Below are 20,825 nucleotides of genomic sequence, written 5' to 3'. Positions count from 1 at the left end.
CATCCAAGGCAGGTTGTTATTTAACTGGTTCTTGCTTATTCAAATGAAAACGTATTACATACTCTTGCTTTTTGTTTTTTCTCTTTCAGTTACTATTTCTTTGATTTCCTTTCCTATGGCATGACTTGGTTTGTATCATCTCTGGATATAACTTAGCTGCAGAGTATTCTAAAGCCACATGAAGTTTTATGAACAATGCTATTAGTCTGATTTAAAAATAATTTGCACAGATATATATGGGGGGCATGTTAACATGGAAAACATCACATGAAAAAACAACTTCCTTATCTCTAGTTATGGCACTCTTTTAACCACTTTTTCTTGCTTGATCTTCTCTTAATCCCTGGCAGAAGTCACCTTTACTGGTTTTACACAGAGCTGCTACAGTGAAGACAGGGACGTCTGTATCATGTCAAATGCTGATCACTTCGGCATCATGCCTCTCATCACAGCAGAGACATCAAGGATGTTACACGTCAGTGAGAAGGACAAGTTCTACTTTCATCCAACGAGGTAAAATGCTTCATTCTGAACTATCTTTTTTCCAAAAAAAACCAACCCAAACACCTACAGCTTTGGAACTATCCTCCCCTCATATCTGCTTTTGTACTGCTCCTGTCTGACAAAAATGAACAAGGTCTGACATCAGACAAACATGCACAGAAAAACTCAAATACAGGGAAAAAAAAAAAAAGAAATGGAAAAACACCACCAAATTTAGTTTCAGGCAATCTTTTACAATTTGAGTTTTGAATTCCATCAAGGTGCATCTCCAGAAGAATCCTCTTGCATTTCTTCTTTTCCTGACATTTGTGTAGCAAAACAAGCCTCACATATCCCATTTCCTAAACCCCCATCCTGAGCATCTCTGACTTCTCAGCCTCAGGCTTCAGAAAATGTCAGGACCTCCAGGAAAAAACCCTGAGACAGGGAATGTCCTTTTGGTCGGGGAAGCGTGGCTTGATTTGTGCCTGCGAGATCACATCAGAAATGTTGATCAGTACCAGGCAGGCTGTGAGATGTCAAATGATTGCCAGAACTGCTCCTGCCCAGGGAGAATATCATCTGTGAGTGTTGAGGAGGGAGGGAAGAACTTCATCTGTAACCTTAAGTCACTGCTAGTTGCAGTGGTTTAGACATACCACATCCAATGGAAACCACATGCCTATTTATTTATTGCAGTCACTGAACATGATGCAGAGGCTATGTCAGGAAAGCCTTGAAGTAGCAAAAAAAAAATTCCAGCATGGACTCCACTTGCCAGTCAAAAATAATTGGAGGTGTCCCGCACTGCTATGTTTAGAGCCCCTCCAGCCTTCTGCCAGAATTTCTTATTTTATTCTATATTTTTGCTTTTTGCTCTGGGCATTAGTTTGCGTGTAGATTTCTGAGCCCTGTCCAGCTTGTCAGCTCCCATTATGTTTCGCTCTTGTATCCATCCCACAATATTCTGCTGGTAGTGAGCTGTTGAATACCCAGTCTACTGCAAGAGCTGGTGGTTTTCAAATGTGAGGAAAGCACGTGGATCACTGAATGCTTCCTTGGGAGGCTGCTGAGCCTCTGAGGGTGGCTCCATCTCCCAGTGCTCCTCATGCAGTATCTGCATGCATTTATTTAATCCGTCTTTGCAGCTGCTGAGCTTGATCCAGGATGTGGCTACATTGTTTTGCTTCAGCATCCTGAAGGGATATCTTGATGTATATATCCTGTCAAAGAGAAGATGAGCATTGCCTTGGAGCAAGAAAGGAAATAGAAACATCAGAGAATATAGCAAATCCATGAAGAACTTTGCTTGTCCTGCTGGTAGACCTAACCAGCAGAAATGCTAGATGTGCTGAGAGATGGTCAAGAACTGAACTGTCAGGACCAGAGGAGTCTTTGTTCTCTGCCTCTTTTGAGCTTGGTTGACTGGGGGAATTGGCCTTTTTGTTCCTCTGCCCTTACTGCAAATCTCTGCCTATACCTGTTCGCCCCATTCAAGGTACCAGCAATTGGTTTTTCTCAGCCTGAGACCAAATAATTCTGCATTTTCTTCAAGGTTTAATGTGTAGTAATCTAAAAATATCTCCAAGGACTTTGCTGGAGTACAAGTCTTTTTATTGTATTGAATTCTGCCATGGGTGTGAGATGCTCAGTTCACCAGTTCCTTTAAGCTGTGTTGAACCTTTAGTCCATCTGCAACTGAAAGCAATTCAGCTCACTACATGTCAGTGTTTCAAAAATTAGGCATGTTATTTAAACACACTGACCTCCTTCTATAGTCAATATAGACCCTTGTTTAGGAAATTATTAAACACAACTCTTATATTTGTCTCAGTGAGATGAGTTTCTCTCAACACCCCTGTCCTGTTACAGGTACCTTCCTCCGTGACAGCCAGTAGTTAATGGCTTACATAGAAATTTATAGGCTTTTCTGGCTGTTCCAAGCCACTAGTAATAATGTTACCTTTCCTACTAACCAGTGTACAAACCTCTAAAGACACCATGCTCCCTGAAAAGAGATGCAAAGGCTCAAGGAAAGCCCTTTTTAAGGATTTGGATGGAGGTGTCCTGCATCTGGAGCCACCTGTCTCTGTTTTCCCCAAGTCAGAGTTTGAATGGACAGAGTTCTACTCAGAAGCTGGTAAGTGCTCGTGCTGGTGGGAGTGTTTGCAAAATCATGCAGAAACTTGAGCCATGAGATGTGACTTTCACTGAGATCTGCAGCTGAGGTTGAGGTCATGGTAGTCCCAGTCTGTGTGATTCCTTTCCAGGCAGGATGTAGTGAATTGTGCTGTGCAGTTCTGTGCCCACCAGTGCCACTCTGCCTACTTGCAGTATCATTTCACCCCACATCCTTAGCCTCTTTAGGGTCTGACTCACTAGATTGGATGGTAGAAAGAAATTTTTCCTTGTGAGGGTGGGGAGGCCCTGGCACAGGGTGCCCAGAGAAGCTGTGGCTGCCCCTGGATCCCTGGAATTATCTAAGGCCAGGTTGGACAGGGCTTGGAGCAACCTGGGACAGTGGAAGGTGTCTCTGCCCATGGCAGGGGGTGAAATGAGATGATTTTTAAGGACCCTTCCAACCCAAACCATTCCATGACTGGTGATCCTACCTGCCCCTTCCAAAGTCCTCTGAGAGCATGGATGGGCACATGCCATAAAAACACCACAAAACTGCACAATAATACCAATAATTGGCCCTGCAAGGATTTTCATCTGCATCCCACTGAGGAGATAATCAAGCTGAAAACCCACTCCAGAAGTCTGACGACCCCTCTCTGTTTAAAAAAGGCCCATTCTGCTCAGTAACCACTTTCTGAAGGCTCCCACAGCAAGGCTCCATTCTCATCCTGATTAAAACTCAGCTCTCTGATTCCAAATAAACTCTTTAATTACAATTAGCATTCCCTGTGCCTGCTGCTGATGGTGGCCATTTTGCTGTAGAGATGCATCGTTTGTAACTCTGCTGGTATGGGAGACTGATGGGAGGGACTGTATTTAATCCTGTTTTCCTTCACACTCTGAAACTGATTAAACACAAGAAGAACTTTAATCTTTAAACAAAATGTATAAGGCTTTTCCTCTAAGGATCCCGCTCTAGCTGGCTGCTTACAGGGCTGATTTATGTGTTGTCTAGATGCAAACACTGATTTTTATTGTACCTTTTCCACCCTAATTATGAATCACATCCAAGCACTAATGCTCTGGTACTATTACCACTTAGCACCTGCATATTAATGAATAAATTTGCATACAAAACCTGGATTTTATTCAGATTCCCACAATTTTTAGCACAATTCCCACAATTTTTACTCATAGCTATAAGAGGAATCCCCACCATCTAAAGTGCGCTGAGGGTACAACCTTCACTCCATAGAGTTTATCTCCTTGTGAAATGGAGGTAACAGCATATGATAAATGTTGCCTGCCTCTGAAGCTATGACAAAATTGCTGTGCTTTCTTTTTGCTGCCCAAATCTGAATAGGGATTTTTTTCCCTACCCTTCATAAATGTGTGTTAAATTCCTCTACATTTCTCATTCTGACCTATGATTCCTTTTGTGGCTGACATTTGAAAAGGCACAACTTGATGATAAGGTGAATTCATGGTTGTCTTCCCTTCTCTCCCTCTCTTTCTGGAAAATTGTAGCACTGAGTATTTTTCACAGCAATGCAGGCTTCCAGGATAGACAACATACAAATTGGAGAAAAAGCTCAACTTTCCTGCCCCCACTCATCTCCTGACAGCAGGACCAGAGAAATTATCATCCCCCTGTGCTGGGCATTGATGAGGCCAAACCTTGAGTCCCATGTTCAGTTTTGAGCTCCTCACTGCAAGAAAGACATTGAGGGGCTGGAGTGTGTCCACAGAAGGAAAAGGAGCTGAGGAAGTATCTGGAATGAGTCCCATGAGGAGCAGATGGAGAAAAGAAGGCTCAGAGGGACTCTACAACTCCCTGAAAAGAAGAATTGGCCTCTTCTCCCAGGAAATTAGTGATAGGTCAGGGGGAAATACCCTCAAGTTGCACCAGGGAAAATTCAGGGTGGATATTATGAAAAATTTCTTTCCAGAAAGGGTGGTCAGGCATTAAAACAGGCTTCCCAGGACAGGGGTGAGGCCACCATCCCTGGAATCATTAAAAAGAAATGATGAAAGAAAGAAGAAAGAAAACCAAGATGTGGCCCTCTGTGATATGGTTTAGTGGGCATGGTGGCATTCGCTCATTCATTGTGGGCTTGATGACCTTGGAGGTCTTTTCCAGCCTTAATGATTCTGTAGGGACAGATGACCCTTTGATGTGACAATGCTTCAAGGCCTGTAAAGATGGTGATGTCACAGAATTATAGAATCATGGAATGGCTTGGAAGGGGCATTGGAATTGGATGATGTTTCAGATCCAGCCCAAACCAGTCTGTGATTGTGTGATTCTATGATAAACATAAATATTTATGTTCACTTCAAGATTCCAGTTCGGCCAATCAGATCGAAATTGCTGTCCCTCAGCCATTTTCAGATACTCTGATTACTCTGTGGGGAGCAAACCAAAATATTCAGTAGACTTAAGGGACAAAAAATCCGTGGAGGTGTTTTACCAGAATAAGGAGTATCACAGGGAAGAGGTTGTGAGAGCCATAACTGGAGCACAAGGGATCATTCAGAATTATATTGATGTTCCTGGATTCACATGATATCTTTTATTGAAGATGTAATTGATATAGAATTTATGAAATTTATTATTTCTATACCCACATTTTTCCCTCCTTTGTTTTCCCAAACTTGTACCCACTGAGTTTGCTCTTTGTTCATAGACCAAGCTTTTCATTGTGACTCTCTGAAAAAGCAGAACTGTTCACTTCAAAATGAAATTTTAGTTTTCTGGATAAACTGCAGAAATTTAGAAAAAAAGAACAAAACAGGAGGGAACAGATCCAAGATTTTTGTGCTATTATTATTTCTAGTGCAAGAAAAAAAGGCGTAACAACAAAAGTGGGTTTGAGTCCAACAAAGCATAATTACTTTTTAATGTGGGAGTCATTTTTAGTCTTTTTTTTTTTGTCTTTTTTAAATATAATGCCGCAAAAGTTTAAAATTAAATATTTTCCAACACCCTCCTCCCTAAATAATTTATGAGGAACTTTCAAAGTACCATTTTTTGAATTATCCAAAACAATTTAATGAGTTTAACATGAATTTGTAATTATTTAAATCTCTTTGAGCTGCCATTTTTGGATGACAAAATGTTTTTCTCCTAAAACTCATGTCTAGAGCAAGCCTCTTGCAAAAGAGCTTGGGGCCAGGCCTGGAGCACTAAATGGTTCCATGGTAGAGGAAATACCAGAATCAAAAGCTGTACAGCAGAATTAGCTATAAACAGGAGTGTCTTGTTGGGGAATTAAGGATAAGTGAACAGTTTGTGTGTTCAACTGATTCCTATGTCCAGGTTAAAACCCCAGCTCTACAAAGGGCAGCTGATTCAACCATCCTTGTGTAGTTAAAGGATCAGTCAGTTGCTGGCTTTTTGCAGTGTTCAAAGGACACTCTTGTCACAGTTCCTAAATCTGTAATCTGGGATGACTCCCAGAGCCACTGAGGTTCATTGTCTTCCCTTGGTGGAAAAGTAGCTGAGGACCTGAAAATCATAGAAGATCCAGCTGTCCCCACTTCTGTTGTCTCCAGTGTTGTCATAGAATTTCGGAATGGTTTGGGTTGGAAAGGACCTCAAAGGTCATGTGATTCTGTCTCTTGTCATGGGCAGGGACAACTTCCACTACAGTTTACTAATGTTTCCTTCACTGAGCAAAGAGAGATTGACTCATTACATGGGTAATACACAGAAACAGAGAGATGAAACCAAGGCTTTCAAGTTTTAGTCTTGAGCCTGCAGACTGATGTTTTCTTCCTGATGACAGATACATTCTAGGAATAATTTAAGGCAATTTGGACTGAATGATTATAAAATCATAAAGCAGATCAGGTTGGAAATGGACTTAAAAGCTCATCTGGTCCACCCTTTTGTGGGAAAGGAACATTATGTGGCACCCTGTCCAACTGCATTTTGAAAACTTCAAAATGAGGATGTGGTGGAGACACCACCATGTCCCTGAGGAGGTTGTTCCAATAAATCATAGAATCGCAGAATGGTTTGGCTTGGAAGGGACCTTCAAGATCACCTCGTTCCATCCCTCTGCCATGGGCATGGACACCTTCCACCATCCCAGATTGTTCCAAGCCCTGTCTGACCTGGCCTTGGACACTTGCAGGGATGGGACAACTACAATACCCAGCGATTGCTATCACTATGAAAAAAACTTATTTTTTCTGGCGCAAGCAGTACCTGTAGTCCATTGGCTTCCCCATGTGCCTCCTTGTGAAGAAAGAGCTTTATCCTCCTTGTAGCTTCCCTGTAATATTGTGATATTCCCTGGAATATTGTGATAGGGTTATCTCCTGAGCCTTGTCTCCTCCAGGGAGAACACACCTAATTCTTCAGCCTTTTTCTATAGGAGAGGTTCCTCAGCCTTTTCACCAACTTTGTGTCCTTCCTTCAGTCCTCTCTGATTCTGATTTACTGAGGGATGATGAAGCCCGGGACTATCTGATGTGTATTCATGCAACTTTTCCTTCCTGTTGTAAACATGTACTCCTTGCATTTTGTGTGAATAATTGAATTTATTTTCTCCTTTACAACCTGACAACTCCTTGTAAGTTCTTTGGATACAGTAGAAGAATCAGTGAAATTTAGGTCTGTAATATCTCTGTGGGATGGTCATTTATTTTGACACATGTTTTCCAGGAAGAGGAGAGAATGTGTGACTTGCCCAATGTCAGTCATTGAATTAAAAATTTTTCTTCCAGAACCTCAACAGCCAAACTTTGAATCTAAAAACTCTCCACCCTTTAAGGCAGGTGGAACTTTATGGTTGCCTGGACTACAATAAGCCCAAAGTGCATTTTACATAGCACTCTTTACTAAAAAAAAAAATATTCCTGGACTATATTTTGGGACATCACTGAACATTTAAATTCTGTCTACAATTATAAAGAAACAAACAAAAAATTACAGTTGTGTTTTGTTTTTGTTTTTGTTTTTCCATTAATTCTTAAAAAAAAAAAAACCAACATTTTTTTTTCTTGCCTCAGCTTTTATGTTAATCTGTTGGTGAGAAGACCAGTGTGTTGGGTACAACTAAACTTTTATCTGACCAGCAAATCACTGAGATTATATTTTCCTGTGTCATTTTCAATCTGGGCAAATCTAAAGCTGTGAAATTGCTCAGTAGTCTTGCTTACTCTCTAGAGCTAATCAGTACATTTTCTAAATCATAAAGAGGAAATTGTTTAATTTGTAAATGCTGTTCTGAAGCAAGTTATGGAGACATTCAACACTCAATTTTTTAAAGAACTATTGTCAAAAACTCTTTGAATTGTAACATTGAAGTTAAAAGTCATAAATGAATATACAGAAGTTTGCTAAGTTCATCAGAAATATGATAAAATGTCAGATGTAGGTAAAAACAATAACTTGGGTTATGGGTTGAAGATTTTTGTACCATTTTCTTTCTTCTAGTACTTTTAATTATTGAATAAAAATCTCAAATAATAGTTGGGAAAGCATAGCATTTTGAGACACAGGCTGGCAGTATAAGTTAGGGCTAAAGCTGGGTGAAAATGTTACACCATAAATATTTAATATTCCAAGGAATATGATTAGCCACACTAGCTATGCATAATCATAGTCAGTAATTAAAGATGTCTGAGAAGAAAATGCAGGTTTGGTAGATCTGCAAGGAATGAAACAATGCAATATCAGCATTGTTTTCCTCTGGAGCTTTTTTGCTGCTGCTGTTCCCAAATAGAAATTTGCTTTTTCTGCAATAAATGGCCCATGCAAAATGGGTTGGAAGTAGCAATGGAGGACATTAAAAGAGCTCTTACCAAGCTATTCTTTCATAAAAACCAAACCTAATATGATCAGAAAATGCTTGTAATCCTTAATTTTCCTGAAAACACATCTCTGGTAAAGATTTCAGCAGACTTTAATTAAGTTGAGACCAAAGCAGAGAATAAAGTTGGGAGGATTTTCATAATGCTCATGGGAGAACAAAGTTTAAAGTAATCCAAAGGGATATTAAGTTATTTTTATATCTTTGATGTCTATGTGGTGGCTCATTGGGGTGAGATGGTGGAACACGCTGAATTAAAGAATCAGCTCTGCCAACTTCAGTACAGCACAGTGAGGGACAATTCTGTGGGGGGAGAATCCACCAGTTGGGAAAGAAGACAGAGCAAGGAATGGCTTTAAACTGACAGAGGGCAGGTTTAGATTAAAGGTATGGAAGAAATTCTTCTCTGTGAAGGTGCTGAGGCCCTGGCACAGGTTACTTAGAGAAGTTCTGGCTTCCCCATCCCTGGAAGTGTCCAAAGCCAGACTGGACAGGGCTTGGAGCAACTTGGGATGGTGGAAGCTGTCCCTGCCCATAGCAGGGGGTAGAACAGGATGAACTTCTTGGTGTCTTCCAGCACAAGCCAGTCTGTGATTCTGTGATCTGGATGCCACCATGAGACTTCCTTAGGGGACAGCTCTGCCACTGAAAACCGCTCCTCTACCGGATTTCTTTTGGTAAATCAGAGAGGAGCTGGGCACAGTTGGGGATGTAGCAACGAGGTCAGCAGTGGGGCTGAGGTGGCCATGCCTCATGTCCACTTTGAAATACTCTAAATTGCTTTCTCTCACAGTCACTCCTGTTTCAGACTCTAATAAAAGACTATTTTCCTTTTTCAGGGATGCTTTTTCTTTAATTCTGAATGCAGGATGTGTGGGATGAATGGCATTGTTCATTTTCCATGTGATCAGCATAGAGCAATGTATATACACACATAGATTATATATCTGTATATGTATAATTGTATAAGCCTATCAAATCCTATTTCCTTGTCCCCATCAAACAAGGGTATCAAATTCTTTTCTCCTGATGAAGCCAAAAAAACCTTGGGCAAACCCAACCATTTCGCACATTTATTGCTGTAAATGGAGTTTAACTTTATGTGCCACCCTTTCGACTTCTTTTCTAAATTCCTCAGGTTCTTTCAAACAGTCATGAACTGATGTTCAGCTGCATAAAATGTAAAATATGTACACATATCTATTAGGAATGATTATCCAAATGAATTTTGGAAAAACTGATTATGAAGTCAGGTCCCTGACAATGGGAGATAACCTTGCCCCTTAGGATAGCAATCCTTTTTGAAGATGTGCCAACAAATAGTTTGTGCCTACTCTTGCTATCAGAAATTCTTGGCTTCTCCTTTTAGCCTTAATCCCTGAGGATAAAAGAGCAGGTTTTTAATTTTCCATACTCAACTCCTGTATTTAAGGAGCTATTTTAAAAAATACCACCATTTTTAGGGTTTGTGAGATCTTGGAGATCCTATTTGCTTCCCTGGAGGCTCAGTACCCCCAACACACTACATCACCTTCATTTAGGATTCTAGTTATGGATTTGAAACCCACTTCTCTCCCTTTCTATAATATAATATAAACATAAATGTATAACATAAATATGAATAAATATATATGTTGTCTTCAACACAAGCAAAAGTTTTTTTATCATTGACACGATGAGGCTTCTGTTTCAGTGTAGTGTTTCTTAAACTGTGATTCATAAAGCATTGGTGGTCCATGAAACCTGAATAACTGATGGACTTACGACTCATGGATTTATTTAGGAACCTGACAGTTAAATATCAAAAGAATTATTAGGCGTGTGGAAAACAGGAGATACAAGGAATGGCTGGAAAAGCTGGGTGACTTGGTCTTGAGAAAAAGTGGAAGAGAGGTTTAGGAACAGCCTTAAAAAACATGAGACTGCTGAGGATTGGAGAGAAATAAATTGCTCTCAAAGTCTGTGGAATCAGAAATAATGGTCCCAAGTATCATCAGGATAATTTTATGTGTTGGGAAGAAATGTTGGAATAAAGACGGAGAAACGTGGGCATAACTTGCCCGAGTGAGTTGCAGAGTCCTCATCAGTGGTAACGTCCTTAGATAATCAGGTACAGATGATCTTTTCCTGAGCAGGTGGAGGATGGGTCAAATAACTTCAAATAGCCATTTCAGCACCTATTTAAAAAATTCTGAAAGGATATTTGTGGTCTGCAGGAATCTTTGAGATCTGACAGTGATACATGGGTCTAAAGGCCAGGGTGTTGTAGGAGGAAGGTTTGGTAATTAGGACTCTCTAAATGCTTCTGATCAAGACAAAGAGTGACCAAAGGAGAGAGGAAGGGGAGGAAAGGGATTGTCTCTCAACCCACGTGCTTGGACCCTGTCGTTCAGTCTGCCTGTTCTTGTGGAATGCCAGTGAGCCTGAAATTATGTGCAATATTTAAGTGTAGAGATGAGTCCCACAGAAAATGGTGTCCAGGGTGTGAGTGGAGTTTACAGGACCAGGGAACTAAAACTGGCACAGGTTGCCCAGAGAAGCTGTGGCTGTCCCATCCCTGGAAATGCTCAAGGCCAGACTGGATAAGGCTTGGAGCAACCTGGGATAGGGAATGGTGTCCCTGCTCATGGCAGGTGGTTGGAACGAGCTGATCTTGAAAGTCCCTTCCAACACAAACCATGCTAAAAATCTATTCCTTATCTGGGACCTCTCCTCAAAGCTCAGACATCCTTCATATCCCCCAAGGAACTGTTCCATTCTTATTTATCATTCCTGCTTTGGTGATGCCCACAAATCTAAGTCAGTCATTGGGTTTTATTCCTACAATATACCACCCAGAAATTTCCAGCATCTTCTAGAAGAATCACAGAACACTTTGGGTTGGAAGGGACCTTAAAGATCACCTCATTCCACCCCTACCATGGGCAGAGACACCTTCCACTATCCCAGGGTGCTCCAAGCCCCATCCAACCTGGACTTGGACACTTCCAGGGATCCAGGGGAGCCATAGCTTCACTGGGCAATCTGTGCCAGGGCCTCCCTACCCTCACAAGGAAGAATTTCTTCCTAATATCCAATCTAAACTTTCGATTTGAATCTATTCCCACATTTCTTGTCAATCCATGCTCTTGTAAGTATTCTTTCTCTGTCTTTCTTGTTGATTCACTACAAGTACTAGAAGGCCACAATTAAATCATTCCAAAGCCTTCTGTTCTCCAGGCTGAACAATCCCAATTCCCTCAGCCTTTCCTCATAACAGAGGCACTCTATCACTCTGATCATCCTGGTGCCCCCTCTGGACTTGCTCCAACATCTCCATGTCCTTCCTGTGCTGGAAATCCAGGGCTGTAAGCAACTCTGCAGGTGAAGTCTCACCTGAATGGGGCAGAGGGGCAAAGTCACTTCCCTTCATCTGCTGCCCATGCTGCCTTTGGTGCAGCTGCTGCAGAAGCTGCTGATATTAAAAGTCAAACCAGAATGTGTCAGGAGAAGCAGAGGAAGCGGAGAAGTGAGTTACTCCAGTGAGGCAGTGATGGAACCAAGGACAGCATCTACATGGAACACCCTCTCCAGGCTCCCTGGCTGCTGCCTTTAAGGAGGCAAGATGGTTGTGGTTAAGCAATTAAAAAAAAAAAAAGAAAAAAGAAAAAAAGAAATGTGTATTTCATCCTGCAAGCATAACTGTATTATTTCCTTTAGATCTTAGAGACATATTTATAATCCAACCAAACTGCTGAGTGGGAGTTTGCAGAGGTTTACAGGGGAAGCACCGCATTTTGCAACAATTAATTTTGCAGAGGAAGCAGCCTGTTTAAAGATGCCTGTGGCAGTCACTAAAATATGTGTTGTTTTTCAAGGCCACCAGACACACAGTTGGCTAGGTTGGCTAATAAACAAAACAACAATGCAAAAAAACCCACCAACCCCAGCCTCATGGGGTTTGCAGGAAGAAGGGATGAGAAATAAAATGAATAATGCTTACCTGCTAGGGGTGGGTGAAGACTATAATTGTTTAGCCCCCAGCAGATCCCTGCAAGGGTTAAAAATGACAAAGATATTAGTTGGTGACTGCTAAGATTGTTGGTTTGAAGCTTTGGGCAAAACACAGACTGTTATTTACCGGACTTGGTCGATTTACTTCTTAATGCAATAATGACCTGTGAAATGAAACGTGAGCTAGGCAATTGTTCCTCATTGTTTCCAGTAAAACATCCTTTCATACCCCATTAAACCACCATTAATTCCATTTGAAAGAGAAGCAGGCACAAACACCAAGGGATAGCTCTCTTTTCCTCTTTTCCTCTCTTTGTGGGACTGATCAAGGCCTGTGGATGCAAAAGCAGCTTTCTCACCCATTTTAGAGGGTACTGGGCAGCCTGTGGGGGACACATTTTTGAATGAACACTGCAGAGATCTCCTGGATTGTCACCCAGTGGATCACATTCCTGAGTTTTGCAGAACATATTAGGAAATCTTGCTAACAGTCAATTTATTGGTGTTTATATATCATGTTTCTGTCTCTTTTTTTAAAGTTGGGTTTCTTCGAGCATGAGATTTATGTAATCATGCAGTGTTTGAGCAGATATATCTGTGTGTTATTTCCATCTCAGTCCTTTTAAACACATTTTCAATTTTAAACAAAAGTAATAGAGTGAGAAGTCCTCAAGGTAATAGATTCCTACAGGTTTAAAAAAGTTTGGGTCTGTGAACAAAAACTCAGAGTGAATGTTTCTGTCCCCCAAAGTGGGTTATCTGTTTGGAGTTCTTTGGCTACCAAGAAATGCTCTCTGGAGTGAAACTCCAGGTTTATATCTCAACTAAAGGAAAAAATTTTGCACGCTGGTTCAGAGCTGGGAATTGAGCCACAGCTGTGTAGGGTAGCCCTGGTTCCACTTGGCGTGGAACTGGTTTCTTTACTGTTGCAGTGTGATGGATCGACAAAATGAAAACCATGGTGAGTGACATCAAGAGAGGAACTGACGACTGTCTGAGTGGATTGTTCAAAGGCTGGGAACTCTCAGGCTGGTTGGGATCTATTCTGAAAACTGTGTTTTTAGTACTGTTTATTTTAGTTATTGTTATTGTAGTTGTTAGCATTGTGTTTGGACTAATCAAACACAAGGTTCTCAAGATAATTTCAAGCTCATCTCCCCCTCCTGAAGTTTACCATTTGGAAGCCCTTAGTGCTCCAATGGATGACATGGAAGCCTCGGTGGAAATCACTTACCCTCCTGTAGTGGAGGAACCAATTTACCAACCATGGTTTGCCAAGCATTCTGCACCACAAACCCATTCCTCTTCATTTTAAACAAAACTAGGGGGAGATGTTGCAGTGTGATGTAATATCCTGTTTCAGCTATCCCAGTTCCTTTCCCACGTGGGCCAATACTTTCTCCCTTCTCCTCCCCTTGCCTCCTGCTGAGAGCTGTCCGTCAATCTCGGTAGGCCAGGAAGGGCGTTGTATGATTGGCGAAGTTCAAAAGACCAAAAGACGCCCCTCAGCCCTGGCAACATTGGGCTATCCAGGTGTCATTGTCCCCTGAGACTTCCCCCCTCCCACCTGGTTGGTGGCATACCTACCCCTTCCCTCCCCCTCTCCCCGGGCTTAAAAGACACGGCGACCACACAGTTTGGTGTTCTGTTGGAGCTGTTGCAACATTCAGAGGTCTGTGACCTAGGAATAAAGCTCTGGATCAAACCCTCCAGCAGGACCCGTCTCCTTTTTCCTTCACCATCACCTAAAGCCTGTCCACCAGAGGTAAACCTGAATTCCTGCTTGCCTGGACTTGTCCCAAGCACCAGCTGCAATACCCAGCCAGCCAAAGGTGTCTCTGAGGTGAGACCACCACAGCTGCTGCCTCTGGTGCAGCAGCAAGGCCAGACGAGCCCAGGCATGTTCCACTCGGTAATATTGGGATTTCATTCCAATACTTTACCTCCTGATTCTCCTCTGCTGTGGCATTGAAGGATGTGTTGATGTGGCACTGGGGGGACATGGTTTAGAGGGATTTTGTGGTGTTACATTTACAGTTGCCCTTGATCTCAGAGATCTTTTCCAAAGCCAAACCTCCACAGCCTCCTCAACCAGTAACCAAATTGTCTTCTTGCTGCTGTTTGACCTTACCTGAAATCTAGACCAAGGCATTTAATCAGTTCTTTGGCAGGTGTTGTCCACCTGCAAGGAGGCTGCCATGGATCAATGGCTTTGATCCAAGAGTACCATTGATTTCATGCAATCGCAGTTTGACAGCCTATACTGTAACATTCCATCATATTACTTGTTCTTTCTTTTTACTTGCTTCTACTTTTATATTTTATTTTATAGTCTATACTTTAATGTTATTTGCTACACTAGATGCCTTTCTTTTTCCCTGATAGATTTATGCCTGGGGAAAGATTTTGTCTGAAAGTTTGCTCAGAAATGGTTCAGCTGCAATCAACAAAATGAAGCTTTTTTTTTTGGTGTGTGTTAAAAACAAATCTCTAAACCTTAGAACCTATAGCCTTGCAGTAGAGGTTGAGGGTTATCAGGGAAACTATTCTGTGGTCAGTGAATTATTTTCTATTTACAGTCCTTGTGAAAAACTGTGTCCAGAACTATTTATGAAAATAAATTGCTTAGATTCATTATTTTCTCATGTTCTTTGAAAGATCTAAGCCTTGTCTATCGCTTGTGAAAATTTCAATTCCTGCTCTGCTGCACTGTTTGAAGCACAGACATCAAATGCTCTCCTGAGTATTTGGAGCCTCGAATCCCACATTCTAGTTCCGTTGCATTGCATCTGCTGATTAACAAAAGAATTCTGGGCACTTGGTGACCCTGGTTGCTGCCCAAGGCTGTGTCCCCAGGAGGCAAACATGTGTTGTGTCCTGACTTTACAGACTGGGTTGGGCAGGAGCCAAGGGATTACTCAAGAGTCCTCTGGGGTGGAATGGAGAAGAGACCTCAAAGTTTTACCAGCAACCAGTATGGCATCTGCTAGGGAAAAGCTGGCTGGGTGTTGGTTCACCAGCCTTATTATTAAAGCACCTAGCACAGTTTAACTTGTGTAGGATTGAGGGTTTTTTTTGTGTGTGCCTATGTGTGACTCAATCATTATTTATAAGACCAAGTTTCACTTGGAAAAAAACCCCAAAACCTCCCCAAAACCCCCAAAACACACTTTGTGGAAGGTTTTAATTACAGTTCTGAAAAGAGATGGAGAATAAGAAGCGCAAAATCTCTTGTCATGAATATGAAGACCAATGACATGGGAAAACAGGTATCTTTTTTCCTTTCCCTGTAATTATTTCTACGTAGCCCTGCTCTGGTTCAGAGCGAATCATGATGGTCTGTTTGTGTGTATGCAAACATTTGTGTTTATACACACACAGGCACTGCCCTCACAACTGTTCTTGGGAGCATTTCATCATTTTTTCCTCTTATCTTCCAAATATTAGCATTTAATGAAATACACATTTCCTTCATTTATCTTGAACCTACTCCAAGGCCAGCAAATACCAGAACCTCAAATGTTATGACAGGATAGATTCTTTATTGGTTTGTTTTCTTTTCATTCTTTCTGTTTTCACTGTGATTTTTAATTTTTTTTAAAGAAAGATTATAGACCCTTATGTTCCAGCTCTAGGAACCTGGCTTCCAACTGAGGTACACAAATATGTCCAAAAAAATGTCCCTGAGACCCATCCAATGCAGACAGCTGTGCAGCAAACAGGAAATTGAGGAAGTCAGGTTCATCAGAAACACAGGATTTCCTTCGTGGATGTTTCAGATAAAGCATCTTTAATTTTTCCATGCTGAATCAGTGCTGTAAAAGAGCTACAAGAAAAGCAGGGGAATTTTTGCCCTGTTCTTTGATGTCAAGGATGTAAAAGTACAACTGAAAGACAGGTTCTTGTGGGGACCATCACACCTTGGCCATGCTGGCAGGACAGGAGGCAGCTCGGAACCAGGAGCTGTGTCACTGTCACTGTCACTGTGCCACACAAGAGCATCACTGCTAAAGATGTATGGGCAGCTGAATTTTGAGGAGAGGTCATGGAATGGAACCATGGAATGGTTTGGGTTGGAAGAGACTTTTAAGATCAGCTCTTCCCACCCCCTGCCATGAGCAGGGACACCTTCCACTAGCCCAGGCTGTTCCAAGCTCTGTCCAGCCTGGCCTTGGGCACTTCCAGGGATTGGGCAGCCACAGCTGCTCTGGGCAACCTGTACCAGGGCCTCACCACCCTCACAGTAAGGAAATTACTTGACTACCTTGTGAAATGAAGATAATTCTTATTTTTCCTTCCACTCATTAGTTTGAAATGACTCCTGACATTTCAGTGTCAGGAACTACAGAAATGTCTATGTGGCATCTGGTACGGTGTGATTCCAAACTAGTTTGAGTCCCCTGTGAACCACTGGGAAAAATTACAAACTGTTAATTATCAGTGTTTCTGTGGCATTACTAAGTCAGGCAAGCACTTAGATGTTGCCTGTGTGACCTTAGCTTGCCTTGCTCTCGCCTTCGTGCTTTTAAATTTTGACAGTCTTTGTCTGCTTTGACAGTTTTCATGATCACACTAAGAAGCAAGCAATTTTGACTCATTTGGCCCAAAATGTAATTGCGCTGGACATGGTTCAGGGCTGTGTGCTGCCACATGTTTTTATAGTAGAGAAGGCTGTGGGGAGACCTTATTTTAGCCTTTCGGTATTAAAGGGACCTTTTAAGAAAAATGGGGGCAGATAATTTTAGCAGGTCCTGCTGCAATAGGACAAGGATTGATGGTTTTAAATTAGAAGGTGGTCAACTTAGATTAGATATAAGGGAGAAGTTTTTACAATGAGGGTGGTGAAACACTGGCAACAGGCTGTCCAGAGAGGTGGTGGCTGCTTCAATCCTAGAAACATTCAAGGCCAGGTTGGACAGGGCTCTGGTGTAGGTGGTCTCTGGGTGATGTTCTTTAACCATGGGGGTGGTGAGGCCCTGGCCCAGGTTGCCCAGAGAGTCTGTGGCTGCCCCTGGATCCCTGGAAGTGTCCAAGGCCAGGTTGGACAGGGCTTGGAGCAACCTGGGATAATGGGAGGTGTCCCTGCCCATGGCAGGGGGTGGAATGGGATGATCTTCAATGTCCCCTCTAATCCCAAGTATCTCGGGATTCTAGGATTCTATGACATGCACACCAAAAACCAGCAGGAAGTGAACAACCTTCCATCCCAGTTTCAAGCATATTGCTCTCAGGACACAACTTAATAGAACATTTTAGCTTAATGAAGTTAAAGTGTTGAAAGCTCGGGCCAAGAGGTTGCTACATGCAAAAGCTGCATTTCACAAAATAATTACTGAGACACAACATCCAAAATCTTCATTTATAAAGCATAGCTTTGATAGAGATGTCATCACTTTACCAAAGTTCAAAGCACATGTGGTTGACACTATGTGCACCATTGGGTTCTCAGGATATGTAGCATGAGTATAATGCTTAGTTAAAATAATTACTTGAAAAGAACATATTCATTTCTGAGTGAATTTTTGGAGAAACAGCTCAGTGCTTTGGAAAAAAAAAGTTATTAACTGACATTTTGTGTAAGAAACTGCAAAATAAATATTTTCATCTGGGGTAGTTATGTTGAATACTCATTTTTAGATCATGCCAAGAACGTGTTTATTAACTTAACGTGTAAAAATTTATATTCATTTCAATATACAAATATATAAATATGTTCCAATAATATAAATATATTTATGCATATATGTGATTATAAAATTGTTCCACATTCTCCAGTTGCTGGGATAAGACACACACAACCACAGCATCATAAGGTGCCTTTGAAGAACTTTTCAATGAAAGGGTGTGGGTTTTTTTCTTGTTTTTTTTCTCTCTTTTAGGTATGCTAAATTAACAACAGCACCTCATCTTGTCTTAGAAAATAAGTAGTCAAGACAAGGTAATCTTGCCACTTCAATTTGCCCCACAATAGAAGTCATGGATCTGTGCAATATATTGGACTTCTAGGTCTTTGCCTTTTTTTTTTTGCCTTTGTGTTTCCTACTCTTTTTTTTTTCAAATCTGGGTAACTACCCAATAATTCTAGTTTCAAAAGGCCCTATTTTCTCATTCTTGAATAAGGCAACTTGAATTAAAACTTTGGCATAGATCTTTCTTAAGAGACCAATATAGAATTTAACTTCTGTGTTTGACAAGTTGATTGGCCAAGGTTTAAAACCATCAGTTATGCAATAAAACTGTATGTAATTAATTAAAGGGAGCTGATTATTTTCAGTCAGGCTCTGGTCCTGAAACATCCTCCTACTCACTAATAAACTTTGTTCCTGCGGTGGTTTTTCTGAAATTAATAAGCACATTGCAAAACCAGGGTAAGCCTTTCTTATTGTCTGCTTCCCATGCTCAGCAGGATGCAACAGTTACTGGATTGAAAATATAGTCACATCCCTATGGGGTCCATATTGCAAGAAAAATATTTTATTCCCCTCTGTGGGATTCACAGAATCACAGAATCCTTTAGTTTGGAAAAGTTCTCTGAGGTCATCAAGTCCAACCAGCACTGCCAAGACTGCCACTAAACCATGTCCCAAACACTGAACACTTTCAAGGATGGTGATTTCACCACTCCCTGGCTGGCCTTTTCCAATGCCTGACCACGTTTTCAGTGAAGAAAGTATTCCTCAAACAGATTATAGAATTAGCTGATCAAAAGCACCAAGTAATTTCAAGGTTGCACCAAAATATAAATATGCAAGAAATAGGAGAAACAGCTCTATTGGATAAATAGTTGGAGAGAATACTTGGCAAAAATTTCCCTAATAGCTGTGAGAGTCCTTGGATCTTCTTGGACCTCTTGATCCAACTCATGATAAATTAATTAAATTTTCTGTCCGTGTCTCGCTCTGAGGATTGACCACAATTAAAAGCACAACTCACATTGGAGCAGGGCTGGGCCATCCCTGGTCTCTGTGCCTGAGGAGAGGGACACCACTGCTTTCTTTTCTGGAGAGGGAGCTGTGAGATAAAATCACAATCAGGAAAGAAGCCAGGCTGACCTGTCCTTGCTGTGGGGTGGAGGAATAGGCTGTGCGTCTTGTTGAGGACTTTTCCAGTTCTTGGAATAATGATTTGGATTAAAAGGGACCTTATAGATCACCAAGTTCCAACACCTGTCATGGACAGGAGCACCTTCCACTAGCCCAGGTTGCTCCAAACCCTGTCAAACCTGGCCTTGGACACTTCCAGGGATGGAGCAGCCACAGCTTCTCTGGCCAGCCTGTTCCAGGGTCTCACCAGCCTCTAAATAATTTCTTCCTAATATCTCATCTAAATCTACTCTTCATCTTAGAGCCAATTCCCCTGGTCCTATCTCTGTATGGTCTTTTAAAAAGTACTTCTCCTAATCTCCTTTTTGATACTGGAAGTCTGTTATTGGGTTTCCCTGAAAGTTATTACAAGTTATTAGAGCTGTAAGTAGAATCAGTTGAAATAATTTTTTCATTGCAGGAAAATGATATGATGTCCCCCTTACTCCTTGAAACCACTGAGTAAGACATCTAAATCAGCTTTAGAGAAACTATTCTGCTCAGCTTCAAGTGGTTGCTTTGGATCCTTGTGCATGGAGGGAAATCTGCTTTCTCCTTTCCCTCTTCAGAACCCAAGGGTACAAACTTCCTCAGCCATTCAAATTTGTGTCTGAAGGAAGAAGAAATCCCTAAGGAAGTCAGTGACCACACATAACAAAAAACATCCCTTGCTCTTGGAAAGGCTAAGTCTCTCTGGAAAAAGCTCTGACTCCATGTATACCTGAAGAGCACCACAAAGAAAAGAACCCCAAACCAGTCAGAGATGAAATACAAGTGCAGGGCTGCCTACAACATCAGGAAGATTCCAGCCTGCAGACAGGAATCCTGCAGAACTCCAGGAATGGCTTAAAAAATCAGATTCAAATTTTATTGTGTTTTTAGTGTAATGTTGGAGGCAGTGGTTGCTCTGGGAAGAATAATCAGCATTTACAGACTGACTTCTTTTCTCATACCCTCTGTTTTCCAAAGCAGCCATTAATTCAGGTTAGTTTGACCTGAAGATAAAACAAATTCCTGTATTATTGGTTTGTGTATCCTGTCTCACCCAATCTTTTAGCCATTCAAACATCCAATGGCAAAGTGTCCCAGAATTTGTGTGAGTGACAACTTCTGGGCATGAAGTGATCCTTAGGAATTCTGATTGATAGCAAGTACCTCCATAAATTACTACAGACTGAATAAGTCACTTGTGTTCTCTAACATTTTCCCATTTTGGATACTTTGTGGTTTTTTTTTTTTTTTTTTTTTTACTGTTCTCTGTAAAGTGAATGTGGGTCCCCATTCAGTAGAAATCAGTATAGAAGTTTGTTAACTTTTACTGATT

The 20,825-nt window shown here is 41.4% G+C and overlaps 1 protein-coding gene across 1 annotated transcript in view; it reads left to right on the top strand.

Annotated features, from left to right (window-relative positions):
- Window positions 1-20,825, top strand: part of PKHD1 (PKHD1 ciliary IPT domain containing fibrocystin/polyductin) — a 237,982-nt gene that overhangs the window by 166,006 nt on the left and 51,151 nt on the right. Inside the window, exons 57-58 of the mRNA XM_030944782.1 lie at window positions 351-513; window positions 2,463-2,623. Coding sequence (XP_030800642.1) covers window positions 351-513; window positions 2,463-2,623 — 324 coding nt within the window. The remainder of the gene's footprint in view (window positions 1-350; window positions 514-2,462; window positions 2,624-20,825) is intronic.

The sequence above is a fragment of the Camarhynchus parvulus genome, chromosome 3, assembly GCF_901933205.1.
Source record: "Camarhynchus parvulus chromosome 3, STF_HiC, whole genome shotgun sequence".
NCBI lineage: Eukaryota > Metazoa > Chordata > Aves > Passeriformes > Thraupidae > Camarhynchus > Camarhynchus parvulus.
This window is presented reverse-complemented; position numbering and strand designations above follow the sequence as displayed.